Source organism: Abrus precatorius, unplaced genomic scaffold (genome assembly GCF_003935025.1).
Source record: "Abrus precatorius isolate BTA unplaced genomic scaffold, Abrus_2018 Scaffold3, whole genome shotgun sequence".
NCBI lineage: Eukaryota > Viridiplantae > Streptophyta > Magnoliopsida > Fabales > Fabaceae > Abrus > Abrus precatorius.
Window position 1 is genome coordinate 16139233 of NW_020874373.1, and position 23150 is coordinate 16162382.

A 23150-nucleotide genomic window follows, 5' to 3' on the forward strand; every position below is an offset into this window, starting at 1 on the left:
TCCCCCAACCTCTCTCTTTCCTCTTTCTCTTTTTAATTTCACTGCTGTTTATTATCGTCCCATCATAATTTTTAAATTATATAAGACTATATTATCTTCTACATTTTTAATTTTTATATATATATATATATATATATATATATTATGAATGAAATTTTCATTAGTAATATTAATAATTTAAAGTGTATTTTAATACAGTATTTAATAGTACTTATTTAATAAAAAATTGTATGATAACTCATGTCATAAATTTAATCATTAAATTTATTGGAATAAGTTTAAAATAACTTATTTTGATCAGCTATATTAAAAATATTTATGAAAGTCATAAATTTTTACAATTGTTTATAAACTATTCTAAATAAGCCAACGAGCAAATCGGGTTCTAGCCAATGTATACCTGCGCTGTATTGAATGGAATTCCAAAAATTTCTTCAAACGTGAAAACGTAGCTGGAGATGAAGTTGATTGCTACTCTATATCTAGCTTGCCACAAATTTTGGCAAATTGAATATCTGATGTGTCGCATCCTTGCAGCAGGTTCATATTATTTTTCACCTCAATAAATAAAAGCTTTGGAAACGAAGGAGACATCAAGGAGAAGGAAAGCTTCTTACAAAAAAAGAAAGGTCAAGGCTTCTTAGAGTAAGAGAAATAGTGAGAGTAAATCTTAAGAATGTAAGAAAAATACAGAAATGGATCCTTTGCAGTTTACGTGAGAATTGTAGCTTACAGTTTCATTTTTGCTTAAGTGAATTATTAGCTTAAGCGAAAATAAAACTGTAAACCGCAGTCCTCCTTTCTTCTTTATTTTTTCTCTTCATCTCAGCTTCTTCTTCTTCCCCACTCTTTTCTCGTCTCCTCCTTCTCACCCCACCCCATCTCCTCCCTTTCACCCTCACCCAACCTTCCTCTTCTTCTCCATCTCTTCTTCTTTCAACCCCACCCAGTCTCTTTCCCCTTCTCTCCTCATCTGTTTCTCCTCCCCTTCATCACCACCATTCTCATTTCTTTCTCTCCTCATCCATTCTTTTTTTCTCCTTCTTCCACTTTTCCTCACCCTTATTCTCCCTTTGCTCTTGCTTCTATCTCTTTCTTAGTCTTCCTTTTCTTCTTCTTTTTTTTTTTAGTTTTTTCGCCCTGGTTTAAGCGAAATTTTTCATTTTTGTTAAGCGAATTTTATTGACTTAAGCAAAAATTATTTTTTGGCTTAAGCGAATTTTTTGGACTTAAGCTAAAATCACTTTTTGCCAAAGTCGCTTAAACAAATTTTGTTTCACTTAAGCGAAAACTCACTGCTAGGCGCAGTTCCCGCCAAAACTGTAGAGAATCTAGATCCAAGAAATAAAGAGAGTTTAGTATTACTTCTATAACTTCTTAATACTACAAATTTGTACTATTTAAATAGGAGTAAATCTCCTTAGAAAAGTTATATTTTGTAACTTTTGTACATAGAAGATGAAAAACATTGTAACTATCTCATATGTTATGATGAGGGTGATTTTTTTTATTATGGTTTTTTTAATGAAATTATCAAAGTATGACATTTTTTATAAAATTACTTAAATAAGGTATATCTAAAAAAATGTCAATGATAATTTCAGATTGTATAAAAAATAAAACTTTATAAAATAAAGTCGCCATTGGTGAGTTTAGAAGGAGAAAAAGTATAAATGATTGGTAAAAATTGCCACTGGCAATCTTTGAATGTTAAAAAAGCTTTTTAACTTTTTAAAATTCGCTGATAGTGAACTTTGACCAATGAAAACTTTCAAAAAAATGTAATAAAATGTCATTAGCGATTTTTAATTGGTGAGGCTATAAATATTACAATTTCTATTCATAAAAACCCACTCCTAAAACCATTTGAAACACTTCTTAGATAGTGTCTCTGAAGCTTGTGTTTATCAGAAGAAAAAATGAGTGTGACTGTGGTAATTTATTTTAATGGTAAGATTAAAGCAAATACAAGTAAAGGTGTGGCATTTGCATGCGAGAAGCCAACATGTGTGTATATTTCATACAATGTATCATTTGAAGATTTAAAGTATTGGCTTTATTGATGTCCAATATTGATATTTGGCAGTTTTATGCAATATTATTCAATTTTACTAACTAACGATGATATTATTCAACAAATGTTTTAGATACATTAGCAGTGTTATCCTTTAAGTAGTACGATTAAGTTGTACGTTGTTTTAAAAAATAATGAGGTTCAAGAAGAATTTGTGAGCATCATGCTAAAGACAGAGATAGAATGAGAACACAACAACAATGAAAGTGATGACTATGACTTTGAAGGAGAATATCAAAGTGATGAGAAAAGCGATGAGGATCTTAATGATGATGCTAATGAAGAAGAGCTCTATATGGGTGGGCAACATCCTTTTGGGGAGTCACCTTTCATGCGTGAATTAGATCTTGATAATATGAATGCTTTTGAGTTTACAGAGTATGCAAACTTAGGTATGTAAAAATTTTAATTATGTCAATGAGATTAATATTAGTTTTGTTAATTAGTTTATGTTCGCTATTGGTAGGTAATACAGAGATAGATGATGAATTATTTGTTGGAAGGCAATTTGATGATAAAGAAGCTGTTATAAAAATAGTAAAGCTTTACATTATATCAAAAGGAACATATTACAAAGTGTTCAAGTCAAAATCAAATACATTTTATTGCAAATGTGTAAAATATGGCTTAGATTGCAAGTGGCTTTTTCGAGTTAGTTTTAGAAAGAACGAGTATTTTTGAAAAAATTGAAAATATAATGGTCCATACACTTGTATTGTTGGAATCATTTCTCAAAATCACAGAAAGTTGAATACAGACACAATTGCAGAATGTATAAAGTCAAGGATAAAATCTTATCCTTCTTTTAAAATTAAAGTAATGATTAGGGAAATTCAATCTCAATTTGGGTACATGATAAGTTATCAAAAGCGTGGTTGGCAAAACAAAAGGCAATTGAAAAAGTATTTGATCATTGAAAAGCCTCATTTGAAGCTTTGCCGCAATGGTGCATAGCAATGTGTGATATTGTTTAAGGATCTGTTGTGAAACTAGATGCTACAAAGGCTTATCGTAATGATGAAATGGTTCCTAATGTTTAAATATTACGTCGAGTGTTTTGGAGTTTTGGTCCTTACATTAAAGCATTTTGACATTGCAAGCCAATTATGCAGGTTGATGGGACACATTTATATGATAAATACAAGGGAGTTCTACTAGTGGCTGTTGCACAAGATGAAAATTAGAATATACTGCCGATTGCATTTGCTGTTGTTAAGGATGAGACAGTAGATGCTTGAAGTTTTTTCCTTGAAAATTTATGAAAATACATTATTACCAAAGATAACGTTGGCATGATTTCTGATCATCACGAGTCAATTATAGGAGCAATAAGAAGAAGCAATGGCCAATGAGAACCTCCAAGAGCATTCCACATGTATTTTATTAGGCACATTGCTGTAAATTTCTTGTGAAGATTCAAGGCTCTCAACTTGCATAAACTTGTTGTTCGTATACGTAATTAACCTAATTTTCATATTTAAAATAAAACAATTAACATATTATTAGATGACATTCTCTATGCTTATGAAATTTGAATTTGTTATTTACAGGTTACTCAAGAACTGAGCATGAATTTAATATTCATTGAGCCAATACGGAGGCGTGAACAAATTTATATATACTAGTTTAATGAAATACCACTGGAAAAGTGAGTTTTAGCATTTGACGGCAGACATTGATGGGTCATATGACCACGAATCTCATTGAGCGCATTAATTTTGTATTAAAAGGTGCTCGCAATTTGCCTATTTGATAAACGATACCGAGTCGTTATCAAAACAACTTAGTTTCGCTAAGAATTTTGCAATACAGAGCTCAACCTAAGTTGATTCACAGAAACACATTTTCAGTTAAATTCAATTTTAGTTTTTTACAAGAATGAAAGTAAGGTTTTGAGGGTTTGAAAACTACAAATTAATTAAATTAAATTACAAACAAATTAAAATTGAGTAAAAATAAATTAAGAAATATTAATCCACATAATACTAGATGCATGTAACCCCAATTATCATACTATCTAAATATTTTAATCCAAGTTCAAATATTTACCCAATTAAATTATTAATTCAATCAATAACCTAATTGAACTAAATCACATATTAAATCTAATTATCATTTAACTTAACCCAAATTAATTATTAAATTAGAATTTCAATCAAATCCTAATTTGAATTCTAACCATAGAAAAGTTAATCATAATCACAATACACAAATTTGATATTAGAGAAAAAGGAAACAAACTCGAAATAATTTAGCTCAGAACTCAAATTGGATATACAGCGTTTAGATTCTGCTGATTGAATTGGAGATTTAGCCTTTCATCGAAGCACTTAACTCACGCAAGAATGAGAAGAGAATGAGAGAATTCGATAGAAAGTAAAAACAAAATATTTTTATTTCAGCCAAATCTCAAAAAATTAAAGTGTCTATTTGCACTCCCTATTTCAGAACCTTATTAGTCTAATTATAGGTTCTGATTAGGATAAATTAAGTGGCAAAAATTTTGGCCTCAATAATATCTAAAATCTCAAATACAATTATGAAATAACTAGGATCTAAATGAAATCTTGCAACAATATTTAATAAATCTGTGTCAACTTCAAAAAATCATAAAAAAACAAAAATAACTCCAAATCTAGCGATTCATATATGTATTTTAAAGCTCTGAATGTGTATAATCCAATGCAACTGGAATTAGTCAAAAAAGATATCTGTAGACAAAGTTATGGCAAGAAAAGTAGTAAGAGGTTAGAATAACTGAAAATACAAAATTAAAGTATTTATTTGTAACAAGCCCAATTTATTCAAATAACTAGAAAATAATAAAAACTCTAAAAATAAAGCATATAAAAAGTGTTTATTAATCAAAATAAAACTATAAATGTAAATCTAAAATATGTTACATCACTATTACAGCATTTATAAGAGCCACTTACTTTTGATTGACACAGTTATTTGCATGTAAAGAGGGCGAGGCTTATGCACGTAAGAATGGTGGACATTGATTCTCAGAAAATATAACAAGTTGTCTTCAATCAAACGAGCATGGATCAAAAAACTTTTATGTCACTCGGTATGATAGACGCAATGAGGCTTTTCATGTTCCGGATTTATCCAACAGCTAGGAATATAGAGTTCATTAAAGACAAAATTATTGTGATTGTGGAAACATGCAAACTAATAAATATCTATGTCGCCACGTTATTGTTGCTTGTTGTAGTCAAAACATTAACTGACATGCTTATGTGAATGAAATCTATACGATCAATAAAGTATGCAAAGTCTACAAGAAGGAATTTGGGGTTGTCGAGAATGAATCCAAGTGGTGCAAATATCGAGGTCTGAAGCTCTGTGCTAACCCTGCTTTAAAACATACTTTAAAAGGTTGTCTAAAATCAACTCATTTTCTTAACGAAATGGGTTTGCAACAAATGAGGCAGCCACCATGCGGTAGTCTTTGTCAAGGTAAAAACCATAGTTGTAGTCATTGTCCTAATGCTCTTGGCCCTAGTTCATAGTGTGGAGTAGTGATGCGAGACTTGTTCTGTTGTTGTTGTCAATTAACATGAACATCAATTTCTTTTATATTAATGTGTTGTTATTGGTATCTTGTAATTTGTTAACTTACTTGACTGTGTTAATTTACTATTCAGTGACCGTTTACAATTTAATAACATATTTTAATTTAAAGAAAGTGACAAAATAAGAGTTACAATATTCAAAACATGCGTGATTTTGAAATACATAAATTACAACTGACTACTACATACACCACTGATACAGAAATTACTAATAACTTAATGACAAGTACAAAAACCACTAATGATGACATATAAATATAGAAGTTGATTAAAACAAAAATTACTATCCTCTTTTTTCCTTTTTCTTCTTTATTAATGAAGGAAAGAGATGTGTAAAGAAACGTAACATACGAGAAAGAAATTCCTTTCGTCTTTTTGGTTGACTTGCATCCTCTTGAGTGTCTACGTCCTCATTTGTTGCATCCCTATCTGATTAGGGTTCCGGCTCTAATGCATTTTCTAATGGTTGGGTATCTATGTATTCCTGAGGCGTAAAATTTCACGAGCTAATCGGCATAGACCATTGCACAAGTAGAGCATTATATATAGGTTCTGGTCAATACGCATTCTCCTCATGTACAGAAACATCTTCCATAGTTAGTTCTTCATTTAAGTCAAAGTTTGGAGCCAGATTGCTTTGGGAAGGTGAAGCTAAATCTATCACAAAATCATATATTGAAATAAATCCATGATAAATTCCACTAGTACTACTACAAGCAGCCACAAATTTCTTTAGCATCATGTCTAGAAGCACAATCCAACCCTCTGTAAAGAGACCAAGTATGTTGATCCCCAACTGTATTTGCCAATTTCATTCACATCTGTTAACAACTTCAAGAATTTTGCATGTACCACTGAATTACTTTTATTTGGCACCAAAACATATCCCAATAAGTAAAGAATATACCCACGAGCATGTTGTTGTAACCTAATGTCAAAATTAAAAGGAAACCAATCAAGGTGTTGTGATAGCCATTTTAATATAATTTCTGATCTTTTAATGTCATTTGAATCAAGTTGGCCTCCTATTAAACTTTCACACATGTCCTGTACTACTACAATAAAGGGAATTATAAAACCAATCACTGCTACACCATTGATCTTAAGTTTAAGTAACATATAAACATCTTCTAATGTAATTGTACATTCTCCACAAACTAGGTGAAATGCGTGTGTTCCAAGCCTCCAACAGTCACTTATAAATTATGCATTTATAAGTGAACTGTTTATTTGCATTTGACAAAGTTGAGAAATTCGATCAAAGTTAGCATGCAGTAAAATTTTCATAATTTTTATCCTTAGAGGCATTATTGACAAGTAATGAGAGTGTAACAATTTCAATACCTATTATAAATAATATAAAAAAAAACCATTACTAAAATAGACTCTATATTAGATAACTCCTAAAAAATATTTATGAAATAATATTTCTTATAAAATCAAAATTCATTATAGTAATATAATTAACAAAAATATTAACATTAACCCATTATTAGCAATTAACATAGTTAATAAATTTAAAACAAATTCATAATAATTACTATTTGTGACATCCAGACCCTAGATGTGAGGGTGGGGAGTGATTGTCAGTGCATTGTAGCACGGACAAGGAGCGGCTCTTAGCAGGCTTCCAGCGGTAAGGGACACATGAATGAATTGAACTTACACAAGAATGAAAGGGATCTAGAGACTGTGTATATAGTTGGATTGCTTAAAGGAATTGATTAGGATTACCTATATCAACAAAATACATTTACTTTTCGGTGATCTATCACTTAAAAACTCCAAAGTTAAGCATGTTTAACTTGAGAAAATTATGAGATGGGTGATCTTTTGGAAAGTTCTCGAGAAGTGTGTGAGTAAGGACAAAGTACGCTGAAAAGTCTTCATCATTCTCGAATAAGTTGTCAGGTTGTTACAATAATGATATCAGAATAGGCCTCTCTCCTAGTATAGTGTGATTTGAGGATGAACCAAGTGGAAGTTGGTGGGCATGTGACATCCAGACCCTAGGTGTGTCACTAGTTCATCGTAGCACGGATAAGGAGCAACTCTTGGCAGGCTTCCGGCAGTAAGAGACACATAAATGAATCAAACTTACCTTGAAATGAGAGGGATCTAGAGATTGTGTATACAATTGAGAATTGCTTAAAGGAATTGATTAGGACTACTTATACCAACAAAATGCATTTACTTTTCGAGGTAAGGAACCATGTATATGTTTGGAATAGATTCCATTTTGAAAGAGTTGAAAAAGCACTATCTCGTTAAAAGGTTCTGTACATCTACCCTTTCTCAAGGCATTTTTTTGGACAAGGACTCTGTTTTTTCCTCCTTTCGGATGGTAAATATTTCTCAGAACATGGAGTGTAAATCAAACTCATGTTTGAATTGAAATTGAGATACTAATGCAAGTTCTTCTCTTCTGAATCAGGTAGATTCATATCTGAAAGAGATTGATAATAAGTTCTTTCAAAATTGACTATTTGTCCCTTTGTTAGAGGTGTTCCAGAAATGTCTACGATCGAGTAAATAACTCTAGAGCTGTCAAAACGAGCGGCCCGGCCTGGCCCAAGTAACGGCTCAAACGGGTCAGGCTTAATTAGGCCAAGGTTAAAATGAACTTATATTTTTATTGCCTAAGCCTTACCCTATGCTGGCCCGACAACTCGAATAATTTTTTTTTCTTTTCGTATTTTTGTAATATGTCATTTTTTTTACTGTTTTTATAACAACAAATCATTATTTTTACTGTTGTTTTTAGTGTTTGTAACAGGCTATTTTTGCAAGAGATTAATAGACCACTTGTTTTATTTGTCCAATTTTTATATTAGACCATTTATTTGGTTTTTTTTTTTAAATGTAAAAGGTCACTGGTTTCTTTTTTTTTTTTTTTTGTTTTTGTAACAGCTAATTTTTTTATTTTTATACACACAATAAGTCCACAAAAATATAAATAAGTTCATAATTAAACAAATTTCTTAAGACAAAAAGTCCATACACATAAAAAGTCTACAAAAATATAAAACAAGTTCACAAAGATTAAAAAAGTCCATTAAAGATTTAAATATCAAAATTTAAGAATATGAAACTTCTTGAGAAAGCTTAGAATCATCAAGAGTAATGGTTTCTTTTCCATTGACATATATTTTAGGATTTTGAAACTAAAATATATTCCTTTCCAAATTCCTTAAGTTGTCCGGCTGTTACACTATTCAAATTATAATTATTTAAAATACAATAAATAATTATTAGGCAACGTAGACGTTCAATACAAATATTCAACCGTATTATTATTAATTATTTTAAATTAATTCTTAAATTTTATTAAAATATTTTATACATGCAAGTTAGTAATTACTAATTAATTCATTCATAAAAAATTAACCTAACTCATTCCAAAATAAACCTAACTAATTTATTACTAAATTAATATAACTAATTTTACAATAAAATTATATTATAATATAATGTACTTTACATCATATATAAAAATATTTAAAATTAATATAATATAACATATTCTAAAATAAAAATTACATAATATACATTATTATATGCTTTTTTTTAACATAAATTGAAAATATTTTTTATTTTAATAACTATAACAATTTGAATTGTAATTAAAATTTCACAAATTATTATTATATTATCTTTTGTCCAGAATTAACTATTATTCACAAAAATTACTCAATTACTATATATTACTAACATTATGTTTTATTTAATAAAATTTAAACTATAATTAAAATACACATTAACAATATATTAAATAAAATAGAAAAACTTATATTTAATTTCTGAATTTGTTTAGAGATATGTTTCTTTGAATCAATAATTGAATCTCTAACTATTTCTTCTAAAATTTTGAGCTTCTAAATATCATTTTTTTTCTTATTTTTTGTTTTATTTTCTTTTTCTGGTTTCCTACTTTCTCTCTCAGCTTTCTTCTTCTTCTCCAAAAAACTTCTTCAATTTTTTAATTCCCCTTTCGTGCATGCAGCAATAGGTTTGGAGGGCATATATATATAGAGAAAAATCGTCATTGGCAATTTATAGGGTCTTCCTCACTATAATACCCTACATAGCATGATGGATAAAGGTCAAAACTCGCCATTAGTAAGTTTACAGAGTTTCAGAGGTCTTTTTGACTTCATTTCCTCGCATGGCAACATGAACAGTGGTCAAATCTCGTCCTTAGCGAGTTTATAAATGTCCACTACAAAGATTAGACGTGACATCTTTTGCATAGTCTTGACTAGGATCAAAATTGTCAATAGCAGTTTTAGAAAAGCCTGTGCCACTTGAACCTACAGTTTGAGCTCCCTACCATGGTGTTGTTCTTGTATATTCTGGTAAAATTGCAAAATACACCATATTTCTATATTTATTCTGATTTTATACCATATTTAAATAATTTTTTCTTACAATGAATTATATTTTAAAGTTTATTTTGTAATTTTTTCTCAATATTAAAAGATTTTTAGACGCTAATATATATATATATATATATATATATATATATATATATAGTATTGCTACAGATATAATTTTATTAAATTAATTTCTATAATATCTTGTAAATTAAATTGATATAGAATATTTTCTCAGGCATAAAATAATTATTATTGTTAATTGTATATTAATAAATAAAAATTAGTGATTTATTTATAAAAAAATATAAATATCATCTGTTATTATCACTGTATACAATAGCTTCTCAAATTCATATTATCGTTCCAAGCACCTTTTATTATATCAAAATTATCATTATTATCTTTTTTAAAATTTTAACTTACACTTCACTTGTTATTTGAATACTCAAACATACTAATGAAAAAAGCAATTATAAGAAAGAAAATGCATGAAACTACATTAAAGGAGGGTACTATTTTCTTTTTATCAAAGTAAATAATTAGATCAGTCTTTAAGACTGTAAACATAAAATAAATCAGATCATGAGATTTTAAAATGAATTTATTAATCTTCAATTTTGTCAAATATTGAGAATTTTAGTCCTACTAAAATTTTTTATTAACTTTACATAGCCCAAATGATACTGTTTCCCCTCCAGTTACAACCTTAGTAACTAGTTTGGAGAGTTCACTTGGTTTTCTTTCTCTCTGCTTGCTCCCACGATGGTGCAATGGGTTGACCCATTTGGGTTTTTCATCAGTGCCAAAGCGAGTAGTGACTGACACTCCTTTCTCTCCATCAAGAGGCTGGTGGCAGACGAGGATAATGGTTGGTTATTGTGTTTTTCAACGACTTGAGTTGTAACTTTTTGGGGCTTATGCTTATTGATAGCAAGAGAGAAATGGAATGAGAGCGATCAAAGGAAGAAAAATAGGAAGATGAGTATGAAGAAGGTGCTAATTTGCTATTGTTATGACCCACAAAGTTATATTTGGCAAAGCGAAGAGCATTTGCTAGGAACCCACGAAGTAGAGCTCTTCCTCTTCCAAAGCCTCAAGGCTTGTCAAGCTAGCGACGGAAGCTCTAACAAGTCCATTTTTCAAGGATTCATTGTGGCACCGACGGGTGGGTTAGAGAGCTTGTCAACACCACTGGAGGAGTTAACAATGGTGTCACGAAAGAGATGACTACTGTTGTTAGATTTGAGGATCTTCTTGTTGGTAGAGCAACTTTTTCATCTCCGACAACAGTAAACGAAGGCAGAGACGACAATAATGAGGAGGGCGCAGGCAACAGCAACAATGGCAACGATAAGAAATTTGCTAGAGCTAGATTTAGATTTAGATTTAGGGGTTTAAAGGAGTAGTACAATGTCAAGGACCGGTGTGTGAGACAGTGTCGTTTGGGTACATCAGTCGTTCCAAGTGTCACTGAACATGAATGGTTAAAGTCATAATGACAAAAACTGTTAGTTAAAATAAAGTACTCAATGCATGATAAAGTCAAAGATTAACGGACCAATTTCAAAATCTCAAGAATTAATTTATCTGCTCTCACAATCTCATGAACTAATCTGGAGATTTACTCTCCTTATCACGAATATAGGATTTTAACTTGCATTACTTGAATGTGATGTTAACAAATACGCTGAGGAGGATTCAAAGGAAGAATTATATCGCCCCGATAATGCAGCATGGCGATAAAATATGCACACATGCACTTGCCATCAAGAAATTGGTAATGGTACATGGCTTGCGAATTCATGTTTCAGCAACTACAAATCCTATATTGCAAATCTATATTACAAATACAAGACAAGTTCACTTAAAATCGCTTTGCCTCAGTCATTTCTTCCAACTTCCAGCTGCAAATGCGCAGTCAACCATATCAAACTGTGTTGCATTACACTCCTCAACACATTTCTTTTGGTCAAAACACTCTTCACACCATTAAACACTAACGAAATATGAGAAGATTCATCAATTTAAATCAATCTTGGACAAGTAATGAAGGAGTAGAAAAATCTGCCCAGCTTGTATGCACTTGCACACTAAAGAATGAGTACTAGAAGTAGGATGACCAGCACAACCACAAAAATTACAAGCACCCACCAACACTGCAAAGTAAGAAATATTATATGAGAAATCATATGTTACCAGAATGTTGTACAATGGTTGTAACATCACTAGAAATTACAATAATGTTGTGTAGAATACTACACCTGGAATTCTTCCAAGTTTGGAATATTTTTCTCTAAGTAGCCAATGAGTGGCGTGTAGATGTTAACATGCAAGGGAAGTGTGCAAATAGTGCCATTTGTAAGAAATAAGACAAATTGATCATATGAAAAATAAATTCCAAATGTCATACATGAAATTGACGGCATTATATTTTATTGTCTATGAAATGAAGCTAACTTGCCCCACTACGAGTGGGAAGCTGAAACTTGATAGTGTTTGACTATTATTTGAGCTTTTTCAGTGTTATAAATTTTTACAACTCACCCATGAGGTTCTGGATTTCACACTTTTGGAAGCCTTGGCTAGCTGGACCTTTCCTTGGGTTGTTGCACCAGCAGAAGCATCGATGTTTGATTGAATGTCGTCTGCCAGAATGACACATACAACGTGAACAAAAAGAATGACTAAATGTCAAGGCAACAAGAAGCAAGCAAGCTATATAAATTTTCACTCTACAGAATGGTATTCTTATTTACCAATAACAACACCCTGATCATGAACAAGAACAGCTAGGTCCTTGAATATTTCATTTGCTTGTCCTATTTGCTCTTCTACCTCTCTAATTCCCTGTTCTCTTTCTTCAATCATGGCCTCGTTGAAGGATATTTCATTATCCAACAGAAGTATCTCTTGCCTGCAGTTTTATTTCAGTGATCAAGCAAATCAGACTGCAAAAGATTATTCTTCAATCAAGAGTTGAATAAGTCAAATTAAGTACTTATTCAATATGTTTTGTCTACATGAGCATGTCATAAATTTGATTACGAAATTTACCAAAATAAGATGAAAACAACTTAGTTTGCTAAGTTGTACTAATAAGCTTATTGAAATAAGCTAAAAGAAGCTCATGAAAGTCATAGGATATTTCCATAAACTGTCTATAAGCTCTTCCATAATATAATTTAGTAAGTCCAGTGAAATAGCTGAAATGTTGTAGGCTTACCTCTTCTGCTCTCTGATGAAAGGTTGGTTTTCCACATCTATCCCAACTGATGCTTCACCGGGGCCGGAGCTGTTTACAAACACACGAATGATAGAGGAGAGCTCAAATCAGATAAAGAAAGTTGGCATAATTAAGTTTTGAAACAGCATAGAAGTAATTTGTTTTACTATTATGAAAAGAAATGGTTGACCTTGTTGGTAAAGGAGAAGAAGGAGCAGCAGGGGTGTAACTCGATTCGCGCTCCGAAGCAAGCTGCTGTACTTTTTGGAACTCTTGTAATGTGGTCTGGAAATCTCTTGCAAGTTTAGCATCTTCAATTTTCTTACTAGCCTGGGTTGGAAAAAGGAGAACACGGAGGGTTAACTAATATCCAAAGTCCAAACATTTTTCTTTTTTTCCTTTTTTATAGCCACCATTCATAGTTTTCGAGCATAATAAAAGAAACATAAAAAATGCAGCACCAACCAAATACAGGACCAAAAGTCAGATGCAAAACCAGAAAACATGGCAAGGGTACGATCAATTGACTTTTCTTACACGACATGCTATTATTAACTAGTCTCCCTTCCTACAACACTTTATTTTTTGAAAAAAATTCCAAATACGAACTAGAAGCCATCCCCCCTCTTTTCTAGGGTGTGTTATAAATATGATCAATTGTGGGCAATCAAAAGTCAAAGTCACACATGAAGCATCAAAGAAAAGAGAATTAATGAAATGAATATAGACGAAGTAAAAGCATACATTGGCATTAGCATCACGATCAGATTCAGTCAAGGATTTGAGCTTAGAAGAAGTATCCTTCACCAGCTGCAATATCCTCTGCCTCGTATTGTGCCTACCAAACACAGCATAGTGAAAACACAGACACAAATAAAAAAAAATAAAATAAAAGAAATCAGAAAGAGAGAGAGAGAGAAATAGTAAGGTGAAGGTACAGCTTCTGACGGTGTTCGGGAGTGTCTTTGACGGTTCCAACGGCATCGACGAGTCGCCGGAAAGTAGCGACGGCGGTGTTGATCTGGAAAATTCCGGCAGCGACGGCCTGAGACGGTGACTGGTTTCGGCGAGAGGGAGGGTTGGGCCCACCTTGGATATCTTGAAAACTCATGGCTAATGGAACGGAATCGAAGCAAAAGAAGCAAAGGGTTAGTATAACTCCCAGAAGAATGGTTTCACTTTCACAGGTAATTGAATTTGAAATTTGAGCCAATTGGGTAGTGGCACCTTAACACAAATGTGACCATTACTACACAGTCCCCACTCCCCCTTCTGTTCTACCCTTGGATCAGCAAATTAATATATATATATATATATATATATATCCTGAAACTTTATCAAGGTAATTTTTTAGTAAACTTTTAAGATAGTAGACTGATAGATTAGACATTTTAATTCTTGAGATATTATTTTATTTATAAATTTTAATTTTGTAATTTTTTTGTCTTTAAATTAAAAAATTGAAACAAATTTGATTTTATAAAGTTGAAAATTAATATTTAAAAAAATTAAAATGTCTGATTTGTATAATTTTAAAAATTAATTTAAGAATTTATTCAAAAAGTTTATTTGAAAATTTTGTATTTACTTTTTTTCTTTGTGTGTATTAGATAGAGTAGATTTTATCAAATTTTATGAATATTTATAAAGATAGATAAAAATAAAATTTGTACATATCAGTTAATTAACCAAGGTAATTTTTCAATACCCTATCAACGAATACTGACTTAAAAGGTTTTGTAGGTAATTTGTAATTGAAAAAAAGTTTGTTGACGCTTCTTTATATAAAGAGAAAGATAAAAACAAAAAAGAAATGATAAATGATAGAAAGTATAAAATAAAATAAAAAATAAAAAGTGAATATTAATACTAATTATAGTGATCTTTGTATATAAAAATTGTTTATAGAAAACATCTTTCGCCTAAGCTGATAGGTGGATCGTGAAAGAAAGAAAGAGAGAGAAAATAAAGGCAGTTAGTTTGCTGACACAAGAAAATGCATTTGTTTTTTCTTCCATTGGTTCTCATACTACGTGTAACGTGTTCCTCGTCAGTGTGTGTTCAGACTCAAAAGTTATCTGAGTTTCATTTCTTTATGGTTGGATGGGCAAGTTGCGTGACAAGTAGGGCCTTATCACTTATAGCAAGATTAATAAACTATAACAGGTAGTTAAGACCTCTTTATGTTGATGATTGGATTTTTATTTTATTCAATCTTGTTTTTGTTAATGATTTATTGTTTAATACTTTAATATTACGTCTTTCCACATTTGACTTGAAAGAAAAATCCAGATTTTTCATTTTATTTTAGCTTTACCGTTCTTATATTCTAATTCTGTCAATTATCGTTAACACACGTTGATATAAATATACGAAATAAATATCTAGCCTTGTATTTGGGATACTCATATTTCACTAGAAACAAGTTCTACTGTCTCAAAGATATCCATGGTGTTACTTGACATTTTAGAAGGTAATTGAACATCCAGACACAACTAAAACAAAAAAAGGTAAAAGAACATCTTAATTTTGCACATTATTTTAAAGGGTATAATTTTATTGACCGGTTTTATACAAGGGTTAACCAAATTTATTTGCAGGAAAATAATGCAGAAAAAAATTGCAAGAATGATTTATAAGCTTAAAGCAAAAAAATAAAATTTTTATTTTTATTTTTTTTGCCCAGAAAAAATCGTATTGAACTGATAATAATAGTCTAAGCTATGGGGGCTGAGCTCAATATGCATTAACGATGCTACACATCAATACGTATTGTCATGAAGCTTGAAATCTTGGTCAAATGATTTTCATTACAATTGGTAAAACACGTGGTTACAAGAATTTCTTTCTATGAAGAATACAAGTATCTATGAGGAAATAAAACAAATCACATGACAACTACAAACAACAGTATATTTCTCAATTATCTGCAACAAAAATGCATCATTCAACAGGCTGATTTCTAGTTTTCTTAGAATGTACTAGCTAGCGTGAGAATGCTTTAGTCCTTCACCCATACAAAAGGTGAAATCTTGATGTTTTGGTTAAAGGTTTACTGGATGAGTATAGGTCATCCTATGTAGCTTTTGAAAGTGAAGTTGTTTTGTGAGTGCAAAAATAGAAGCTGATCAGGTCACTAGCAGTTGCCTTCTGATATATCACAAATCACAATACATGCTCTTCTCCTGCATATGGGGATGCAATTCAGGAACACAATTTGGACAACCGCAACTCCGAGGTGCTGGTAACCAACCTCTGATAAGAAGTGCACTGTCACCAGTATCAATTGATAGTGCTGATTTGTTCTGAGGTCCTGTAGTGCCAAGTCAGTCATGCAAAACAATCTTGTTTTGCATCCGCCATGGTTAGTTCCCGCATTTCAACTCCAATGGTAAATCCGCCAAAATTGATGTATTTGTGATGTAAGCAGTAAGTCAAGTTTCCAACTTACACATTGGCAGGAATTAACCAGGTTAAGAACCTAGTATTTTATGAAGGTGGGTAGTAAAGCATGAAGTTCAGCCAAGCATTGAAAGATCCAATTAAGAAGTTGTTCTTTTGGTAGCTCTAATAGAAGTTCAGCCTGCAGAGGGAAATCATTAGGAAAAAGAAACATTAACTAGTTGCATTTATACAAATAACTAGTAGAAGTTCAGCCTGCATTTTACATAAAATACTGGACTTATGATTGATATAGATAAATGGTAACCTCACTTTTTACGGCAATGCATTGCTCTCAAATCCCAATGCATTTACATCTGAGACAGCACAAAAAGAAAACTAGACAGACCATTGTCCCTGCTTCTAAATGAATACTTGAAAAAAGTACCCAACAATATATTTGAATGATTATTTTCTGATTATTTTTACAACGTACAGTGGTGCCTATTTATATGCTATGATAACTAATTCTATGTTAAGATCATGGGTGACAATCATACCCAATTATGCTAATTACAGAAATAAGTAACAAATTAAATACAAAAAAGGATAGAGAGAAATTAGAGGGAAATCAGAATATTTTACAACACGAATCCTTAAAGCTAAAACAAAGTAGGAAAAGGTAGTAAAAATAAATTATGTCCTTACGCATTAATTTCAGACCAAAAGAAAGTTGTGATTCTATCCATAAGCATTTCTTAACAAAATGGAACTTTATGGATCAAAACATCTTTCTATCCCTGTTTGTTTTGTCCATAATTTTTCTCTAGGTCGTGATAAGATGTCTACTCATGCCATCAAATGTGTCTTCCTAGTCTACTCTCGTGTCCAAAAAAGTTACCACTGTTATTCTCCCACCACACACCAGTTTTACACTTCAGTAGATATCAATTTTTTTGAAGATAGTCCATGCTTCACACTTCTTCAATTGACTTCATCTTTGTCTTCAGGTATTACTTGTTCCTCATTTTGCCTCCTACTTCCTCCTTCCCATCAGCATCTGATCTTGGTGAACTTGATCTTGATATACAACGGTTTGGGACTACTTATGAGTGTCAACCACACCCTGCAACAGTCCCTACACTTGAGCTCTATGATTCAACTCCTGCAACTGAAACTGGTGATTCAGCTCCTGCTCCAATCGCTTCTCTTGCTCCGGATCCACCTGCCTGTGCCAATTTGCCCATAGTTGTCCATAAAGGTAGACGATTGTCTTCTACTTTTTATGCCTCTATCTCTGCTATTTACTCTATTTTTATTCCTTCGACAGTACAGGAGACTTTATCTCACACTAGATGGCATCAGACGATGATTGATGAAATGTCAGCCTTGGACTCAAATCATACTTGGGTGCTTGTTCCACCCTCCCAGGAAAATCTATTGTTGGTTGTCGGTGGGTCTTCAAGGTTAAAATGGGTCCTAATGAACAGGTGGATTACAAAGGTACTTTTTCTTCCTGTTAAGATGTCTCACATTGACTAAGACTAGAACCATAATACTTTTTATAAAGGTTAGGGTAGTCCTCCTCTTATGAGCTAGCTTTTGAGAGTAAGTTAGGCCCAAATTTTTTAACATAGTATTAGAGCCTATCCAGTTTGAATGTTGGGTTGTCCATAGATGTCTAGTCCTATTGGGCTGCCCATAGATGGCCAGTCTTGTTGGGCCACTGTACAGATGTTTAGTCCTGGACATGTGGAGGAAGTGTTAAGATGTCCCACATTGGCTAAGATTAGAGTCATAATACTTCTTATAAGGGATAGAGTAGTCCTCCTCCTATGAGTTAGCTTAGGAGATCTATATGGAACAACCCTTTGGATTTGTGGCTTAGGGGGAGTTAGACCTTGTGTGTAAATTGCATAAGTCCTTACATGGCCTTAAACAATCACCTAGCACTTGATTTGGTCGGTTTAGCAAAGTTATACAACAGTTTAAGATGATCTGCTGCAAGGAAGACCACTCTATTTTCTTTCAGTGTTCATCATCACAACAATATATCTATCTTGTGGTTTATGTAGATGATATTGTGATTATATATGATGATCAGAAATGCATCAAGGCTCTAAAACAACACTTGTTCCATCAGTTTTAGACTAAGATCTAGGTCTTTTGCTTTACGTCCTTGAGATTGAGGTAATCAAAGTTAGGTATTTCTCTTTCTCAAAAGAAGTATACCTTTGAAATCTTGGACTCTCAGAGGAGACAGATCTTCTAGATTGCAAACCAGTTGACACCCCATGGATCCCATCATGAAACTTCTACCCAATCAAGGGAAGCCTTATCTTGATCTTGGATGATATCGAAGACTAGTGGAAAAATTAAATTGTCTCACCATGACTCAACCTAATAATATTTTTTCTTGTCAATGTTGTAAGTCAATTCCTTAACTCTCTCTGTGAGAGTCATTGGCATGCTGTTCGGATTCTTAAATATATTAAGAGATCACTTGGAAAGGGACTTGTTAAGAGCACACTAATATTGTTGGATACATGCAAATTGAGCAGGAAATGTAGGAGACAAGCGGTCCACCTTAGGCTATTGCGTTTATCTCATGGAAAGGTAAAAAGCAAACTGTTATTTTCAGGTCAAATACAGAGGCTGAGTATCATGCCATGGCTCACACTACATGTGAGCTACTATGGCTGAAACGTTTACTTTAGAAGTTGTAGTTTTATGAGGTTGGTGCTATAGAGCTTATGTGTGATAACCAATTAGCTTTATATCTCTCGTCCAATCCAGTGTTGCACGAGAGAAAACAAAACATATCAAGGTGGATTGTCATTTCATCAGGGAAAATATTCTCTCTAGCATCATCAAGACTTCCTTTGTTTGCTCTAAAGATCAGTTGGGAGATATTTTTACTGAGTCTTTACATGGCCCTAGGATAATGTACATATGTAACAAGTTGAATATATATAATCCACCTTGAGGGGGAGTGTTGAGAAACTATTCTGATTTGTTGAGATATTATTAGCTTTATAGTTACCTATTATTTGGTTTGTAATTTAGTTACTTTAAATAGATTAATCCAAATTCCCAAACGTTACGGATTGGCATTGTCTCCTTTGTATATAAATATTGTACAAATTACTTAGAAATATATGAAAAACATTGCTCGCATTCAACTTCAAGTACATCTATCAATAAAATGACCAAATTAACTACATACTACTAAATATTTCATGTGGGAACGTGTTGAAGACAAGAAAACTTCTAAAATGAGGGGGAAACTGAACAAAATAGAAAGGAAAATTCCAAAAGAGATCACCAAATTAAAGAATTCAGATCTAAAGGATTTCTATGTAATACCTTAATCTGGTCCCCCTCAAGAACCAATGAATTTCTATGTAATTCTGATGTCATGGAATCTATCATCATCCTGAATACCTTCTTACTCATGTTTGTTTTCATAAAGATCATCTTCCCTGAAGAGTAAATTCTGGTTATCCCTAAATCAGCTGCCATCCTCCTCAAGTAAAGCTTTTTTAGTAAAATCTCCATGGAGCGAGGCTCTTTGCCATATTGGCGGCGTAAATTCTCTGTAAATTGCATCAGACTCCAGATGTCTTTTTCAGCAACTCTCTCGGCTTCATTTATAATTTCCATAGGGTTCTCCAGATAATTAATGTAGTCAGACGGGAGATGAGGATTGATGTTTATGTCAACCTAAATAATAATAAAGTAGAAAATGCATCAAACATGAGATCTCCATTATATGCAAATTATACAGTTGCTATGTACAGATTTTACATAAAAAAAAAAATACATACATACATACATATGAGAACATTATTTCAAACCAGCAGTAATATTCTCAGGACTATATTGGTGTAGGCTAGTGTTTGTATTTAGAAATTACTGTTAATTTAATTATGTTCTATATTTCGTTTAGATGAATCTAGTGTATACTTAGTGCAGAATATTATGTATTTGATGGAATTTTCTATTGCGCCCATGAGCACATGGTGTAAAAGCATTAAATGTACTCTATTAAATGCTTTAAAAAGTAAGCATTAAATGACTGATGTATTTCAATATAATAAATATTTTCTTTTACAACAAAAACATTTTAATTTTGACTTTTTATTGTGTGCCCATGGTCACACCATCAACAACCCTTATTTGATTTAGGGGAATTTGTACTAATTCATCCAAAATTTTGTTCAAGTATAAAAAAAGTCCTTCCATAACAAATAATAAAGAGTTATACAAAGACAATAAAACAAGATTTGCTCAGTTAGGCACTAATGTTATAAATGATACATCCCTGAATATGGATCATTCAATATCATTTGTCGACTAGTTTAGCTTACAGTGCACAGATTCTAAATGACAAAATCAGTTCAGTATAATCATCCATCCTCAGAGATCAATTATTGAGTAATTACTATTGGCATGTATGACATTATATTCATAGAAGAATTGCGACAGATGACCTAATACCATCTTTTCAACCCGAAAGTAAGGCATAAATGTGACTTAGAACACCATATTTTTGGGTTTTCAAGTAAAATCTTTAACGGCAATATAATTTCAGCATTTTATATTTTCCTAGTTAACCTCAAGCAGGAGAAAAACAGTGTCAGATTTGATTTGTTGAACCCTGTTTACAATCAGATAAGCATGTATCAAGCATTAGCTATACTAATGTCTTAAATCCTTTGCAGTACATTTTTTTAACTAAGAATATACCTGGACTGAGTGATAAGGAACTGAAACAACACGGTGATCTTCAACCTGGAAGTCAAAAAGAATAGGATAGGATAAGCCCAAAACTAACAGTCAGATGATAAAAAATTATTGAGCAAAATGCTAGGAATGCAAAATTTCACTTTCAAGCCAATATACATGCGTGCAAATTAAACAAAAGAATACTTCTATTTGACTTGGAGACTAGAACCAATGGCACATAGGAACAAACTGGCTGCAAATTGAAGTTTACCTTTGACAAACTCTCAAAGAGCATCTCAAAGAAAAGATCAACACCAACATTTCCAACATCTCCTGATTGTTGTTCACCAAAAATTGCACCAAAACCTCTTATACCCATGTCTTTCTCAGCTAGTTGGAAGCCTTGACCTAGTTCACGGCATTCTTCAATAGCAGCAAGCCTCTCCTATGGGAGATCACTCAGGAGAACGTTAGTTTTGGGCAATAATTTAGCAACTAATATTCTATATTTCAAATAAAAGAATCAATTTAAGTCTAGGAATAATACAGTAGTGGTATGAAATACACTAAGTTATATGACAGTCATTTGTCATATCTGATGAAGCAAGTATTATTTCATGCAATATAATTTCATAAATAAAAGGTAAAGATTGATCAGAAATATACCAATGCATGATCAGAAAGCATGCTTTTATCAGGGTAAAATAAGTATGCATGTGCTTCCTTATCCGCTCGCCCAACTCTTCCACGCAACTACCAACATTGAACAAAAGGAAAAATTACCAATATTAATGAAACAGCAAAAGATGATCTAGTCTGGTCTGGTTTCCTGTGTTCCAACCAAAACAAAAAACTGAAAAGACTTTTAAAAAAACGCATACAGATACAGGCAATGTTGTCATCTTACCTAGGATCGGGAAGGGGTTGATGAATGCAGATTTTACTAGGTTTTATGTAGTTTTCTAGGCTGTTTTTTATAGAAAATGTAATTTAGAAAGTAAAAATTGCACAAAAATATATAAATGTTCAAATTGTGTGAATTTAATAGAATTCTGATGTAATTTTGTTAGTGTTGCAGGAGATTCTAAGTTAAGAGTCTTGAAAATAAGGATTAGAGAAGAGAAAATAAAAGAGAGTCGTAGAATTGAGCTTAAATGATCAAGAATCAAGTGATATGTGTCGGGTGTAGCAACTTTGGGTGCATAGAGTTAACACTTTGAAGAAGAAAATCCATGAAGATCAATAGCGTAACAACTCTAACTGCTGAAAGTTATCACTCCAGCAACAAAATTCATGAAAGGACTTGCACGTAAACACTTTACCTAGCGAGAGTATCAACCCCCAAGGCTAATTTACACAGAAAGCCGCGTAGCAACTCTTGGTGCTGAAAGTAGCTATGCGCAAGGTTAAAACACATAACAGACTTGCACGTAACAACTCTGGGCAATGAAAGTATCAACACACAGTTGCACGTAACCACTCTAGCTGTTGAAAGTAGCTCTGTGCAAGGCAAATTCACACAGAACACATGTGCATAGCAACTCTTGCTATTGAAAGTGTCTACGCGCAATAATAGATTTTGGGAAACTGCTTTTTGTAACGGCCCGGGTTTTGTAACTTTATATATATATAGATAACCCGAAGTGGATCAAGGAAAAATAAAATAGACTGAAAGGCAAGTAGGTAATAGCAGGACTATTAAATGAAATGCAGAATGTAAAGTGCAGAAATAAAAAGTTGTAAAATTAAAATATAAGAAACTAGAATAGCGGTATAGTGGTTAGGCT

At 32.3% G+C, this 23150-nt stretch overlaps 2 protein-coding genes across 4 annotated transcripts in view; both read right to left on the bottom strand.

The window, feature by feature from the left end:
• Positions 1-11667: 11667 nt before the first annotated feature.
• On the bottom strand, positions 11668-14539 carry LOC113863148 (syntaxin-22-like). Of its 2 annotated transcripts, none has more exons than XM_027496603.1 (7): positions 14193-14539; positions 13999-14092; positions 13445-13584; positions 13255-13323; positions 12788-12945; positions 12576-12676; positions 11668-12187 (listed from the first exon to the last, which is right to left on the bottom strand). In XM_027496603.1, exons 1-7 carry the CDS (start codon positions 14363-14365, stop codon positions 12122-12124), a joined length of 801 nt encoding a protein of 266 aa, XP_027352404.1. In that variant the 5' UTR covers positions 14366-14539; the 3' UTR covers positions 11668-12121. The 2 variants fall into 2 exon arrangements, 1 of the variants encoding a protein (XP_027352404.1); XR_003504520.1 differs by having other exon boundaries at positions 11670-12187; positions 12293-12676; positions 14193-14516.
• A 1352-nt stretch (positions 14540-15891) lies between these two features.
• LOC113861759 (ATP-dependent DNA helicase At3g02060, chloroplastic) overlaps positions 15892-23150 on the bottom strand; it is a 33730-nt gene continuing 26471 nt past the window's right edge. Inside the window, exons 9-13 of one of the 2 annotated variants that reach the window (XM_027494781.1) lie at positions 22030-22116; positions 21635-21808; positions 21385-21429; positions 20002-20358; positions 15892-16837 (exon numbers count right to left, since the gene is read on the bottom strand). In XM_027494781.1, coding sequence (XP_027350582.1) covers positions 16736-16837; positions 20002-20358; positions 21385-21429; positions 21635-21808; positions 22030-22116 — 765 coding nt within the window. In that variant the 3' untranslated portion in view covers positions 15892-16735. The remainder of the gene's footprint in view (positions 16838-20001; positions 20359-21384; positions 21430-21634; positions 21809-22029; positions 22117-23150) is intronic. The other variant, XM_027494782.1, reaches the window with a different exon arrangement.